General features: G+C 42.0%; 2 protein-coding genes across 2 annotated transcripts in view; one reads left to right on the top strand and one right to left on the bottom strand.

The window, feature by feature from the left end:
- LOC125043747 (serine/arginine repetitive matrix protein 2-like) overlaps positions 1-5,454 on the top strand; it is a 17,874-nt gene extending 12,420 nt beyond the window's left edge. Inside the window, exons 6-8 of the mRNA XM_047640005.1 lie at positions 1-3,896; positions 4,073-4,135; positions 4,816-5,454. The exon at positions 1-3,896 is cut by the window's left edge and continues 270 nt beyond it. Of these exons, the coding sequence (XP_047495961.1) occupies positions 1-3,896; positions 4,073-4,135; positions 4,816-4,846 (3,990 nt within the window). The 3' untranslated portion in view covers positions 4,847-5,454. The remainder of the gene's footprint in view (positions 3,897-4,072; positions 4,136-4,815) is intronic.
- The window catches only part of LOC125043654 (vesicle transport protein SEC20-like), a 19,828-nt gene continuing 12,516 nt past the window's right edge, over positions 5,189-12,500 (bottom strand). Inside the window, exons 4-6 of the mRNA XM_047639889.1 lie at positions 8,431-8,556; positions 8,121-8,310; positions 5,189-5,674 (exon numbers count right to left, since the gene is read on the bottom strand). Coding sequence (XP_047495845.1) covers positions 5,484-5,674; positions 8,121-8,310; positions 8,431-8,556 — 507 coding nt within the window. The 3' untranslated portion in view covers positions 5,189-5,483. The remainder of the gene's footprint in view (positions 5,675-8,120; positions 8,311-8,430; positions 8,557-12,500) is intronic.

Genomic DNA, 12,500 nt, shown 5'->3' on the forward strand with positions numbered 1-12,500 from the left:
TCCTTGAACCACTTATCTACACCAGAAGGCTCACCTCGTCCAAGAGGAAGACCTCCAAAACAAGCAACAAGTCCATCAAAGACACCAGAGGGCTCACCTCGTCCTAGAGGCAGGCCCCCAAAACAGACTGCAAGTCCAGCAAAGACACCAGAGGGCTCACCTCGTCCTAGAGGCAGGCCCCCAAAACAGACTGCAAGTCCAGCAAAGACACCAGAGGGCTCACCTCGTCCTAGAGGCAGGCCTCCAAAACAGACTGCAAGTCCAGCAAAGACACCAGAGGGCTCACCTCGTCCTAGAGGCAGGCCTCCAAAACAGACTGCAAGTCCAGCAAAGACACCAGAGGGCACTCCTCGCCCAAGAGGTAGGCCTCCAACAAATACTGCAAGTCCAGTAAAGACACTGGAGGGCTCTCCTCGACCTAGAGGTAGGCCTCCAACAAAGGCTGCAAGTCCAGCAAAGACACCAGAGGGCACACCTCGCCCAAGAGGTAGGCCTCCAACACAGGTTGCAAGTCTAACAAAGAAGACACCAGAGGGCACACCTCGCCCAAGAGGTAGGCCTCCAAAAAAAGACAGCACTCCAAGTCCAGTTAAAATGCCTCAGAACATATCTGGTTCTACAGAGCAAATAGAAGCTTTAAGCCCAGGTAAAAATACATTAGACTTAAAATCTCCAGTACTAGTTAGTATTGCAAGTCCAGTAAAAACTCCAGAAGAAACAACACCAAAACGTAAAGGAAGGCCGCCCAAATATTCAATGACACCAAATCTAAAAACTCCTTCAGGACCTTCAGCATCAGATTTTGAGGATTCTTTAGGTGCATCACCTGCTCTTTTCTCTCCATACACTCCAAGCATTGTCAGCAATAGTCACACTTCAGTTAAAATGAGTATGTCCTATGCCAATACTCCATCATCATATGGTAATATCACAAACTTTGATTTCTCCTCCATTAAGACACCAGATGTAACAGAGGATAAATTCATTTCACCCCTTGTAACACCTGCTGTGGCCAACAACACTCCTGAACGTTTATTGCGAAGTGTACGTGGAAAGTCTGCTTTGGCTTCGCCAGAAGAAGTACCCATAGAAACTGATGCCACTACTTTTGACTTTGAGTGTGCTGACACTCCAAATGTTTCACAAGATATATTTGTCTCGCCAGTGGGTGTAAAATCTGAATTAAGAGGTCTGAAGTCCTTGTACAAGAAAAATAATGCTGCAGACTATAAAAATGTTGAGGGATTGGAGAAGCTTATGTCAACACCAAAGCCTGATAATGTAACAAGTTCATCTTGTACAGCTGTTTCTGGTTTGAGAAACTTAATGAAAACGCCTAAAATGCCAGTTCCGGAGAAAGAAACTGATGACACCCACTTAGCTGGAATGCGGAAAATTCTGCGGACGCCAAAGCCTGTTTCTGAAAGCCCTCAAGCTGATTATTCAAATGTTGCTGGTGTCTGTAAACTGATGAAGACACCAGCACCTAGTGTTGCAGAGAGAGAAGCTGATGATTCTCACATAGTAGGAGTCAGGAAAGTCTTGCGAACACCAAAACCTAATCCAGAAAGCCCTAAAGCCGATTTTACAAGTGTCACTGGATTGCGTAAGCTCATGAAGACCCCTAAAGCAAATGTTACAGAAGAGCCAGTTGATGACTCCAAACTCTTTGGTATTGGAAAAATGTTACGGACACCAAGAACCACAGAATGTCCTGAAGCTGATTACACAAATATTCATGGAGTGCACAAGTTAATGAAAACACCTAAAGGGCCTGTTCCAGAGCGTGAACCTGATTACACCCACATTGCAGGGGTTAGGAAAGTACTGAGAACCCCAAAGCCAACACCACCCTCTCCAAAAGCAGATTATAATAATATTTCTGGGGTTAAAAATCTACTGAAGACCCCAAGAGAGGAAACTCTGAATGAGGCAGATTATACGAATGTTACTGGACTGAAGAGGTTATTAAGAAATCCTCGTAGTGCCAAAGAAGCTGCAGAGGCTGACTACACTAATGTACAAGGATTAAGAGATCTAATGAAATCTCCAAGACAGAAACCAGAGAATGTGGAAATAGAAGCAGATTATACAGAACCAAAAGGATTAAGGAATCTGATGGCTACCCCTGCTCAGAAGCGTCTGGAGCCTTTGGCAGATTATACCAATGTAAAAGGTATGAAACGATTGCTCTCAACCCCTCAGACTCACATTAATATACCAGAAGCTGATTACACCAGTGTGCATGGAGTGAAGAATATTATGAGAACACCTAAATCTCAAGATTATTCTTTGGAGGTTGACTTACAAGGGTTAGGGCAGTTAATGAAAACACCTCTTACTGACCAAACTAATGTAGTTAGTCAAGTAACTGAACTACGCCAGACTACCACACCAGCTTCTGTTAGAAAGTCACGAAGGGCTCCAAAAGTTATCAGTCCAACAACAAGCTCACCTTCAGAAAATATACCACCTGTAGAGCCACTTAAATCCCACACAGAGGTAGTACAAGAGAAAGAACTTGATGAAGGCCTGACTCCACGAAGAACCCGAAGAACAATAAAAACTGAGTCAGAAAGCAATACACCAGTGAGACGTGGGCGATCCCGTCAAGTTAATGTTAAGAATGAAGTGGCACAAGAGGATTCTCCAGTTTCATCAACTCGTAGCCGCAGAGGCAAACGGGGAACTGCACCTGAAGAGGTGGCTGAAGTGCCGCAGAAGAAATCAAAGAGACGGCAGAATCAGGCAGATGAATCGGTTGATTCAAATGAGGGATCAGAGGAAACAATAGTTGAATTGCCAGTTCCATGTAATATTAATGAGAAAGAATCGGAGGACATTGTTGAAGAAAAGAAATCTTTACCAAGGAGAGGTGGCCGAAGCCGCAAGGATGCAGCTTTGCAGAGTGAAGTAACAACCAATGAAGAAACAGAGGTTGCAAAGGTTTTGACACCAGTGAAAAGAAGACAAAAGCAATCTGAAGATATGGAAGTGAACCTCCCAGTTGCAGTGGAAACAGCCATTGATGAGCCTGTAAAACCATCTACCCCAGCAAAGAGAGGACAAAGAAAGGCCCAACCAAAGAAAGAAGAAGAAACTGATGACTCGTCTTTAGACATACCTGCTGTAAAACGTACAAGAGGAAAGTCAACCAAAGAAGTTGCCAAAGTAGAAGAATCCCCTAAAGTTTCAACACCTGTGCGAAGGGGACGAAGAAGAGGTCAAGTTGAAATTGAAAAAGAAACCGAACCCCAGGAATTGCCTGAGACACCTAAAGTAGATGAAGTACAAATGAGTGTGGATGAAGATCTGGAAAAGCCGGTGAAAAGTCGTGGTAAGAGAGTACGTGTGGTTGAGCCGAAAGAAGTAAATACTGAAGAAGTGAAGCCTACAACGAGAAGAGGGCGCTCACAAAAGGTTGTAGAAGAATTGGACACAGAAGGGGAAAAAATGGTAAATAGCAAGCCAAAGGGTGGAAGAAGAGCTGTGAGTAAACAAGAAACATCAGAAGCTAATGAAGAATTAGTGAAGACTGTCAGCAGTGGACGTGGTCGTGGTAAGAAAAAGACCGACGAAGCAGAAAAAGACAGCAACCAGGAAACAGAGCTACCAACCCCAGTCAAAAGACGTGGTAGAGCTGCAAAGGCTATTGAAGAACCTGAGCCTACTTCAGATGCGTCTACACCAACAACAACCAGAAGAGGTCGTGGTAAGGCCACTAACAGCAAGGAGGAGGAGGAAAGCGAGTCTTCTCAGGACCAAGTGAAAACTACTAGCCGTGGTCGAGGCCGCAAACAAACCACAAAAGATACTGAAGAAACCATTGTAGCTGAACCTGAAACAAAGACACGAAAAACAAGGGGCAAAAAGGTGGAACCTGCAAAGAATGAGGAGTAAGTCTAGTTTTGTTGTTCTCAAAATTACTGCTTTCAGCGCTATTGACTTCAGCACAGAAACATTAGCAATATTTAAATTTTGTATTGTTTACAGTTATATAAAAATACAAAGTATGATCAAAGGTATTCACTTTACTAATATCCCCCCCCCCCCCCCTCTTTGTCTTTTACAGGGAAGTTGCACAAACCTCTACAAAATCGAGACGAAAAGTTGATACGGAGGAGAAAGTGACAAAGTAAGTAAATTAAAAAAAGATATTCAGATGTTTCAAGTTAACCTTAATCAGCATGAATGGCAACAATACATTCCATGCCCGCTGCAAAATAAGTTCATCTATTGTCTTTACAAATGCTTATTCACCATGAGGACACTTATTAGTCCTACATATATCACCTGTTTACTCTTTTCCTTGATTTTTGGATAGCTTCATTTGTATTACTTTTTTGCATTTAATGTTGTTAACATTAGATTGTTCTTAAATATTTATAATATCAATAATAATAACAGTATCAATATTATTAGAAAGAAAAAATGCACTTTCTCACAAATTCAATGGGGATATCAGGTGCACTCACTAAGGCCTACTGATAGACTCCTTGGTTCCTGAGCACATTTGGAGCCATAGTCATTGGGTTAAGAAAAGGGATGTTTATGACTGACTATTTAAAAATTTGTGCACACTTTTGTTATAGGTCTGTGGTGTTTTCATCATCATCATCATCATCATCATCATCATCATTATTATTATTATTATTAATTATTGCTTAACAGTTCAGATAAATGTAGGGATATTTGCATAAGTGACTTCATTCCAACATTTTATATATATAAATAGTAAAATATTAGGAACTATATTACTTTATTTAACTTTGTGAGTTGGATTTTCCTTCTAATTTTGAATTCATTTTTTCCCAGGGTGACTAGACAGACACGGTCACGGAAGTAAATTAGCAGTACAACTGTATACCCGAGTACCTGCCTGCATTTACTGCAATAGAAGTAAAATGTTTTATTCTATCAGAAGGTTATCTTACTTTTACTGTCATGATTTCAACAAAAAAAAATCTGTTTATATCATTTTACATTTGTAACACTTTTTTAAGACTAGTATTGTAGATATGTTAGGTGTTTTAGTGTGTCTTTTATGTAACTGTAAAGATATTTTTGTCAAACTGACAAATAAATAATTCTATAGGAATGTCCCTGAATGGTTACTTTTACCATTGGGATTTTTATATTTTCTGGTAACCAGATACCATAAGGAGACATTGGGGGTATTTAAAATTAGTTTTCCTTCAAGATTTGTCCTTTATACATTTTCAACACTTTCACATTTTTTTTTTTTCTTTGTCAATGATAGTATTGACAGTACATTATTGCATAGCTTACAATATCTACTCAGTCTCTTACATATTTTAATTTCCTTTATATGTGCAAGATTTGAAGGTTTAGAAATAAGTTTCTTTCCTTTTTTATTCTTTATAAGCTAACAGAGGAATTCACAAATTAAATTAGATAAAGCATGTAGATAGCAGTCATTAAATTGTGAATGTGTGCCTTGTTTTATTACCTTAGAAAGAAAATCAAAATATGAATCTGTTCCTGATAACAACAAGACATGATGCTAAAAAGAAAACTAGGCCTAGAAAAATCAGCAATTTGTCAGTGTTCTCGCGGCGACCATACTTATTAAGGATTTTACGAGCTTGGCCAATAACAGAACCCATAGTCTTCAGTTCTTCCTGAGTTGTGCCAATTGTTTGGGACCCTTCAACTGGAAAAATAATCTTGAATTATTTACATGGGAAATATGTGGAAAATTAGAAGACAAAATGGAATATTTATGACAATCTAATCTTTTGCAAATTTCAAGATAAGTATTATGTTAATGGTTAATAATTGTGCAAGACTTCAAAGGTCATATAGCACTGTTATAGTATTTTGGCAAACAGGGTAAAAATGAGTTAAGAATTAGGATAAAACATATTAGATGTCAAAGGTCATAGTGTTGTAGGATAGTATGGTAGTGAAAAGGGGTCAAGAGATGAGAGCAAATGAAGTAATGTTTATTAAAAGAGGAAAGGGTTAAGGGTGTAGGGCAGGGTTTCTTAACCTGAGGCCACAGTGTGTTTTTTTGGGGGGCCATGGAGCAATATGATTAGGAGATGTAGGGGATTACCCTTGCCTTAGACATAAGCCCTTGCGGCAGCAAATTTTGCATGGTCTTTTCTTCTCCCCCTTTCCTTTTCATTCTCTTTATCCCCTTCTTCTGTCCACTTATCTAATTGTTTACTAGTTTTTACCCTTTTCGTGACAAGACTTTATCAAAATGCTGTATTTGGGAGCTTTGCCCCCAAGCCCCACTTTATCACTGTATTTTGAATACACTGCTAATGACCTTGGATTTTGACATGGCAGAAAATGTTCAATAAATAAATAATCAACAGGTAATACGGGTATGAGATGGGTGTTGATGTAGGAGAAAAATCCAGGGAATGAGATAAGGGGACAGGAAGGTGGTTAAGTATCAGGAAGAATGTCAGGAGGGGAAGGATCTGCAGAAGGTCACTGTTGCAAAGGATTTAGGGGAACTTGAGGATGGAAGGATGTTGGCAAATGCTTTGAATGTAGAGGGAATAGGAATAGAGATTGGAGGGTGGGTGAGTGAGTGAGTGGAGCATCCTCTTGGGTTAAGTTTAGGATTTTTTTCAAGAGTTTCTGGAGAGGAGTTGGATGGGGAGGTCTGAGAAAAAAGGTTTTCTTGTGAGGCGTACCAGAGAAAGGGGTGGGTGTAGGAGATGGGGTGGAATGTTTAGATTGCCTGGTGCAACAGGTTAAGTGAGGAGGAAGGGGTAGGTGTCTGGGAAGTCCTAGAGATTGGAGTATCAAGATTTAAACTGGAAAGGAATTTGACAGGGGGAGAGGGAGTAGAGGTAGGTTGGTTTAGGGTAGAAGGAAGAGATACTGGGGGAGATGCTAAGACAACTCGAGAAGATGGCAGAGAAAAGGACAGTTTTGGAAAAGGTGGAGACAGAAAAATCTTTCTGGCCTCACGCAGAGTGAAACCTAGTTTGAATCTGAGAACTGCTACCTTAGATTGAAGCTTGTTGGCATGACAGCTCCTAAAAAAATACACAACTGGCACATGTGTATGACTGTAGAGCAATTTGAATGGTCATATTGATGTAGGACTTAAGATAACCTCTGGGAGGAATAGTGTAACACAGTGCTGCCACTGCATCATAGTCAACAAGACAGGCAAGCAGATCAATTTCAGTCTGACCAGTCCTTGTCATAGATAGGACAATCAGTCAGGGAGACGGAAGCCCTTCTGTACAAGTATTAAGAGTCTGAATGAAGTCTGTGCAGAGAAAAAACTATTACCATCTGCATAATGCTAATCAAATGCTAGATATGGACATTGGAAAATGGCCAAAAGACTAAAAATGCTAACGTGTAAAAACAGTAAATAAATAGGAGGCACAGAGTCTTGTCACCGCACACATGTTTGCATGTGCCTGGCCTAAAAGCCGTCACCTGTCAGAGTGGCCACTCACGTAAGCCCAATGCCCGGATTTTTGATGATTTGATTGCTGTGACGCAACCAGATCCAATCGGTTAATGCCCATTATAAGGGTAAAAGATCATTATTGGCCATTGTGAAATAAGTGGGGAAAAGAAAAGGCCTACTCCTCAGGTCCTCACAAGGAATACCATGCCCACAGCTCCTGGTGGCCATTCAGGACTAACACAAAGCCAGCTTTTCATCCTTTCAGCTGGATTCAAACACCTTAGGAAGGGGATAGGAAAGGGAGAGAAGAAAATTATTGAAGGCAAGGGCTGAGGTCTAAGGTAGGGGTGATCCTTTTCTTTGGGCCCCAGTCTTCGTCTCCTAATGAGCAAGGGATGGGGAGGGGGTCATATTATGCTATATCACATACACTGATGGGCCTTCTCAGTATTTGCCCACCAATATATATTCTCTAGGACTTGAATACATCACTGGAAGATTTTCATTATCAAGCAAACAGTGGAAATTAAAGCGAGATGAGATAAATGAAAAAAATAGTTCTTCCCAACATTTTAAATAACTTTTTCTTTTTTAAAGCTAATAAGAGTAAATTTCTACAAAGTTATTCTATCAGTGGTTAGTCTGCATTCATTACCTTTAGAAATGAATGAAAATAAAAAAAAAATTAGAAGTACTGCAGATTACATACCTAATCTGTCTACAGTTTTGCTGCTTTTCTCTGTATTATCTCTTATTAATCGAGTTACAGTGAGAAGATCATCAGATAGTTGAGAAGACTTTTTGATCATTATATCACGACTCATTCTATCCCTCTGGCGGAGACCTCCTTCACCCTCCTCTGGAACTTCGGCTTTGGAAAACAATTCATCTTTGCTCCTCTGGGAAAAGAAAGATAAAGAAGTATATCTATAAAAACCAAAGAAATAACTATTGAAATGTATTATTTTGTCAAGACATTTACTTTTTAAGTTGCAACATGTAGAAATTAAATGAAAAACCTGATTGATAGCAAGCTTTGCTGCAAGAACAGCATTTCGAAAGGCTCTGTGGTTGTCAAGGAGCATTTTTTCACTCTTATTAGCTTCCTCAGCTAACGCATTCCGATCAATCTCGCTATCTTGTTCCTGGAAAAGAAGAAAAGAATTTTGGTGAACTCATGCTCTGTATAATGTACTTTTAAAGTCGTAAAAGTTATCTATGAAATAAGGAGAGAAAAAAGAACAAAATGTATTTAACACAGCTTGGGAAAAGATGAAGAGGTGAGGGTGAGGGGCATGACGAGATGTGATAGTGTTAGAAGTGGTTCCTAACTTTTTTTTATACTTTTATACATGCTGCTCAAACCTCCGGCACTTTTGCAACCTCCTCCCTCAGCCATTCCATAAAGAGGGGAAGAGAGGGGGAGAGGGGGAGAGAGGGGGAGAGAGGGGGAGAGAGAGGGAGAGAGGGGGAGAGAGAGGGAGAGAGGGAGAGAGGGAGAGAGGGAGGGGGAGAGTGTGAGTGTGAGAGTGAGAGTGAGAGTGAGAGTGAGAGTGAGAGAGAGAGAGTGTGTGTGTGTGTCTGTCTGTGTGTGTGTCTGTAGCAGTGAAAAGGGTACAAAAGGTAGGGGGGGGATAACAAAGATCAAAGTTGTCAGAGGAAGAAATGTGGGATTCTGCAAGGATGTCCAATGCGAAAGGATTAGCAAAAAGAGAAGTTTAAGGGTGATCAGATCACAGTTTCAGGATATATGTCAGAGAGAATCCAGGGAAGGGGGTTGTTCTGGCATAAGAGAGTCATATATGTAACCAAGAGGAAGCAGAAGGGATAAGAGAGAAGAGAGGGGGTATGATGTAGATGAAGCAGGAGGGAATGAGATGTGTTGGGAGGAAGGGATGCAGGAGCTGCAGTGTTTGACAGGGTGGCCTAGATGCCAACAATTCTGACATTGATGGGAAGAAGATGGAGATTATTCCGGTACAAGTATTGAGAGAGGGATGAGGTTGGGCATGAATGGGTTTGCCAGTGAAGTTCGTCAGAATAGATAATGCTTTTGCTTGGGATTCTGATGTAACTGTGACAAGGCTGGAGTGATCAAGGTGGCTGCAGAAGGAAACTTTGCCTACTTATTTTTGGGGGTATTGCTGAAAGAGGAGTGTTGTAAGAGGCTGTCAAGGGGATCACAAAAAAATGATCCCATTTGGCTCGGTTAAACAAAGTATAGGTTGGTGTAGTAGATGGACAAAACCTTGTGGAAGGGGCTGTTGAGTTGAGTGAAGAAGTACTGCGGACAGTAGGCATTAAGAAGGGGATGGTAGTAGTGTTCACAGTCATGATCAAAGGAGAACCTGGGTCAGGGAACCAGGGGAATTAAACTCAGTGGGGCTAGATGATAAAGAGATTCAAGCCACATTGCCCCCCAAAAAGGAAAAAAAATCTTCATTCTGCCCATAGTAAGCCTGGAGTATGAGGAGGAGAAATATAATCTACCCCACAGGTCCCCTTGAGAGGTAAAGGCTAAACAACTAAATGGGAATACCATGGCCATGGCTGTTTATGACTTGCCTTTCATCCTTTCAACACAGCTTTCACATCTTAGGAAATGGATATTAGAAGGGGTTGAAGAAGAGAAGGAGAAGGAAAGGGGGAGATGAAAAAAACATGCACAGAACCTACCATAAGCTGAGGCCTAAGATAGGATCTCAGCCTCCATCTCCTAAGCCCCTACGACAACAATGGACCAGGGATTACGGGGGAGAGGGAGATAGAAAAGGAGGGAGAAAGGGTGAAAGAGAGAGAGAGAGAAAGGGTGAAAGAAGAGAGAGAGAGAGAGAGAGAGAGAGAGAGAGAGAGAGAGAGAGAGAGAGAGAGAGAGAGAGAGAGAGAGAGAGAGAGAGAGAGAGAAAGGGTGAAAGAGAGAGAGAGAGAGAGAGAGAGAGAGAGAGAGAGAGAGAGAGAGAGAGAGAGAGAGAGAGAGAGAGAGAGAGAGAGAAAGGGTGAAAGAGAGAGAGAGAGAAAGGGTGAAAGAGAGAGAGAGAGAGAGAGAGAGAGAGAGAGAGAGAGAGAGAGAGAGAGAGAGAGAGAGAGAGAGAGAGAGAGAGAGAGAGAGAGAGAGAGAGAGAGAAAGGGTGAAAGAGAGAGAGAGAGAGAAAGGGTGAAAGAGAGAGAGAGAGGAGAAAGGGTGAAAGAGAGAGAGAGAGAGAAAGGGTGAAAGAGAGAGAGAGAGGAGAAAGGGTGAAAGAGAGAGAGAGAGAGAGAAAGGGTGAAAGAGAGAGAGAGAGAGAAAGGGTGAAAGAGAGAGAGAGAGAGAAAGGGTGAAAGAGAGAGAGAGAGAGAGAAGGGTGAAAGAGAGAGAGAGAGAGAAGGGTGAAAGAGAGAGAGAGAGAGAAAGGGTGAAAGAGAGAGAGAGAGAGAAAGGGTGAAAGAGAGAGAGAGAGAGAAAGGGTGAAAGAGAGAGAGAGAGAGAAAGGGTGAAAGAGAGAGAGAGAGAGAAAGGGTGAAAGAGAGAGAGAGAGAGAAAGGGTGAAAGAGAGAGAGAGAGAGAGAAAGGGTGAAAGAGAGAGAGAGAGAGAGAAGGGGGAAGAGAGAGAGAGAGAGAGAGAAAGGGTGAAAGAGAGAGAGAGAGAGAGAAAGGTGAAAGAGAGAGAGAGAGAGAGAAAGGGTGAAAGAGAGAGAGAGAGAGAGAAGGGTGAAGAGAGAGAGAGAGAGAGAGAGAGAGAGAAAGGGTGAAAGAGAGAGAGAGAGAGAAAGGGTGAAAGAGAGAGAGAGAGAGAAAGGGTGAAAGAGAGAGAGAGAGAGAAAGGGTGAAAGAGAGAGAGAGAGAGAAAGGGTGAAAGAGAGAGAGAGAGAGAAAGGGTGAAAGAGAGAGAGAGAGAGAAAGGGTGAAAGAGAGAGAGAGAGAGAAAGGGTGAAAGAGAGAGAGAGAGAGAAAGGGTGAAAGAGAGAGAGAGAGAGAAAGGGTGAAAGAGAGAGAGAGAGAGAAAGGGTGAAAGAGAGAGAGAGAGAGAGAAAGGGTAAAAGAGAGAGAGAGAGAGAAAGGGTGAAAGAGAAGAGAGAGAAGGGTGAAAGAGAGAGAGAGAGAAAGAGAGAAAGGTGAAGAGAAAGAGAGAGAGAAGAGAGAAAGGGTGGTGGAAAAGTGAGAGAGAGAGAAAGAGAGAAAGGGTGAAAGAGAAAGAGAGAGAGAAGAGAGAAAGGGTGAAGAGAAGAGAGAGAGGAGAAAGGGTGTAAGAGAAGAGAGAGAGAGAGAGAGAGAGAGTGAGAGAGAGAGAGGAGAGAGGAGAGAGAGGAAGAGAGAGAGAGAGAGAGAGAGAGAGAAAGGGAAGTAAGTGTAGAGGTGAAAAGAGAGAGAGAGAGGGAAGAAAGGAGGTGAAAGAGAGAGGAGAGAGAGAGAGAGAAAGGTTGATAAGATGAAAGAGAGAGAGAGAGAAAGGAAGAGAGAGAGAGAGAGAGAGAGAGGTGAAAGAGAGAGAGAGAGAGAGAGGGTGAAAGAGAGAGAGAGAGAGAGAGGAGAGAAAGAGAGAGAGAGAGAGAAAGGGTGAAAGAAGAGAGAGAGAGAGAGAAAGGGTGTAAAGAGAGAGAGAGAGAGAGGGAAAGGGTAAGAGAGAGAGAGAGAGAGAGGGAGCGGAGAGAAGAGAGAGAGAGAGAGAGAAAGGGTAAAGAGAGAGAGGAGAGAGAGAGGAAGAGAGGGAGAGAGAGAGAGAAGAGGGAGTGAGAGGGGAGAGAGGAGAGAGAGAGAAAGGCGTTAAAAGAGAGAGAGAGAGAGACAAAGGGTAAAGAGAAGAGAGAGAGAGAGAAAAAGGGTAAGAGGAGAGAGAGAGAGAAAAAGGGTTTAAAAGAAGAGAGAGAGAAGAGAAAGGGTAAGAGAGAGAGGGGAGAGAAAAGGGTAAAAGAGAGAGGAGAGGAGAAAAAGGGTAAAAGAGGAGAGAGAGAGAAAAAGGGAAAAGAGGAGAGGAGAGAGAAAAAGGGTAAAAGAGAGAGGAGGAAAAAAGGGTAAAGAGAGAGAGAGAGAGAAAGGGTAAGAGAGGAGAGAGAGTGAAAGTGAGGGAAGAGAGAGAGGAGAGACGAAAGGGTATAGAAGAGAGAGGAGAGA

This window comes from Penaeus chinensis, chromosome 34 (assembly GCF_019202785.1).
Source record: "Penaeus chinensis breed Huanghai No. 1 chromosome 34, ASM1920278v2, whole genome shotgun sequence".
Classification (NCBI taxonomy): domain Eukaryota; kingdom Metazoa; phylum Arthropoda; class Malacostraca; order Decapoda; family Penaeidae; genus Penaeus; species Penaeus chinensis.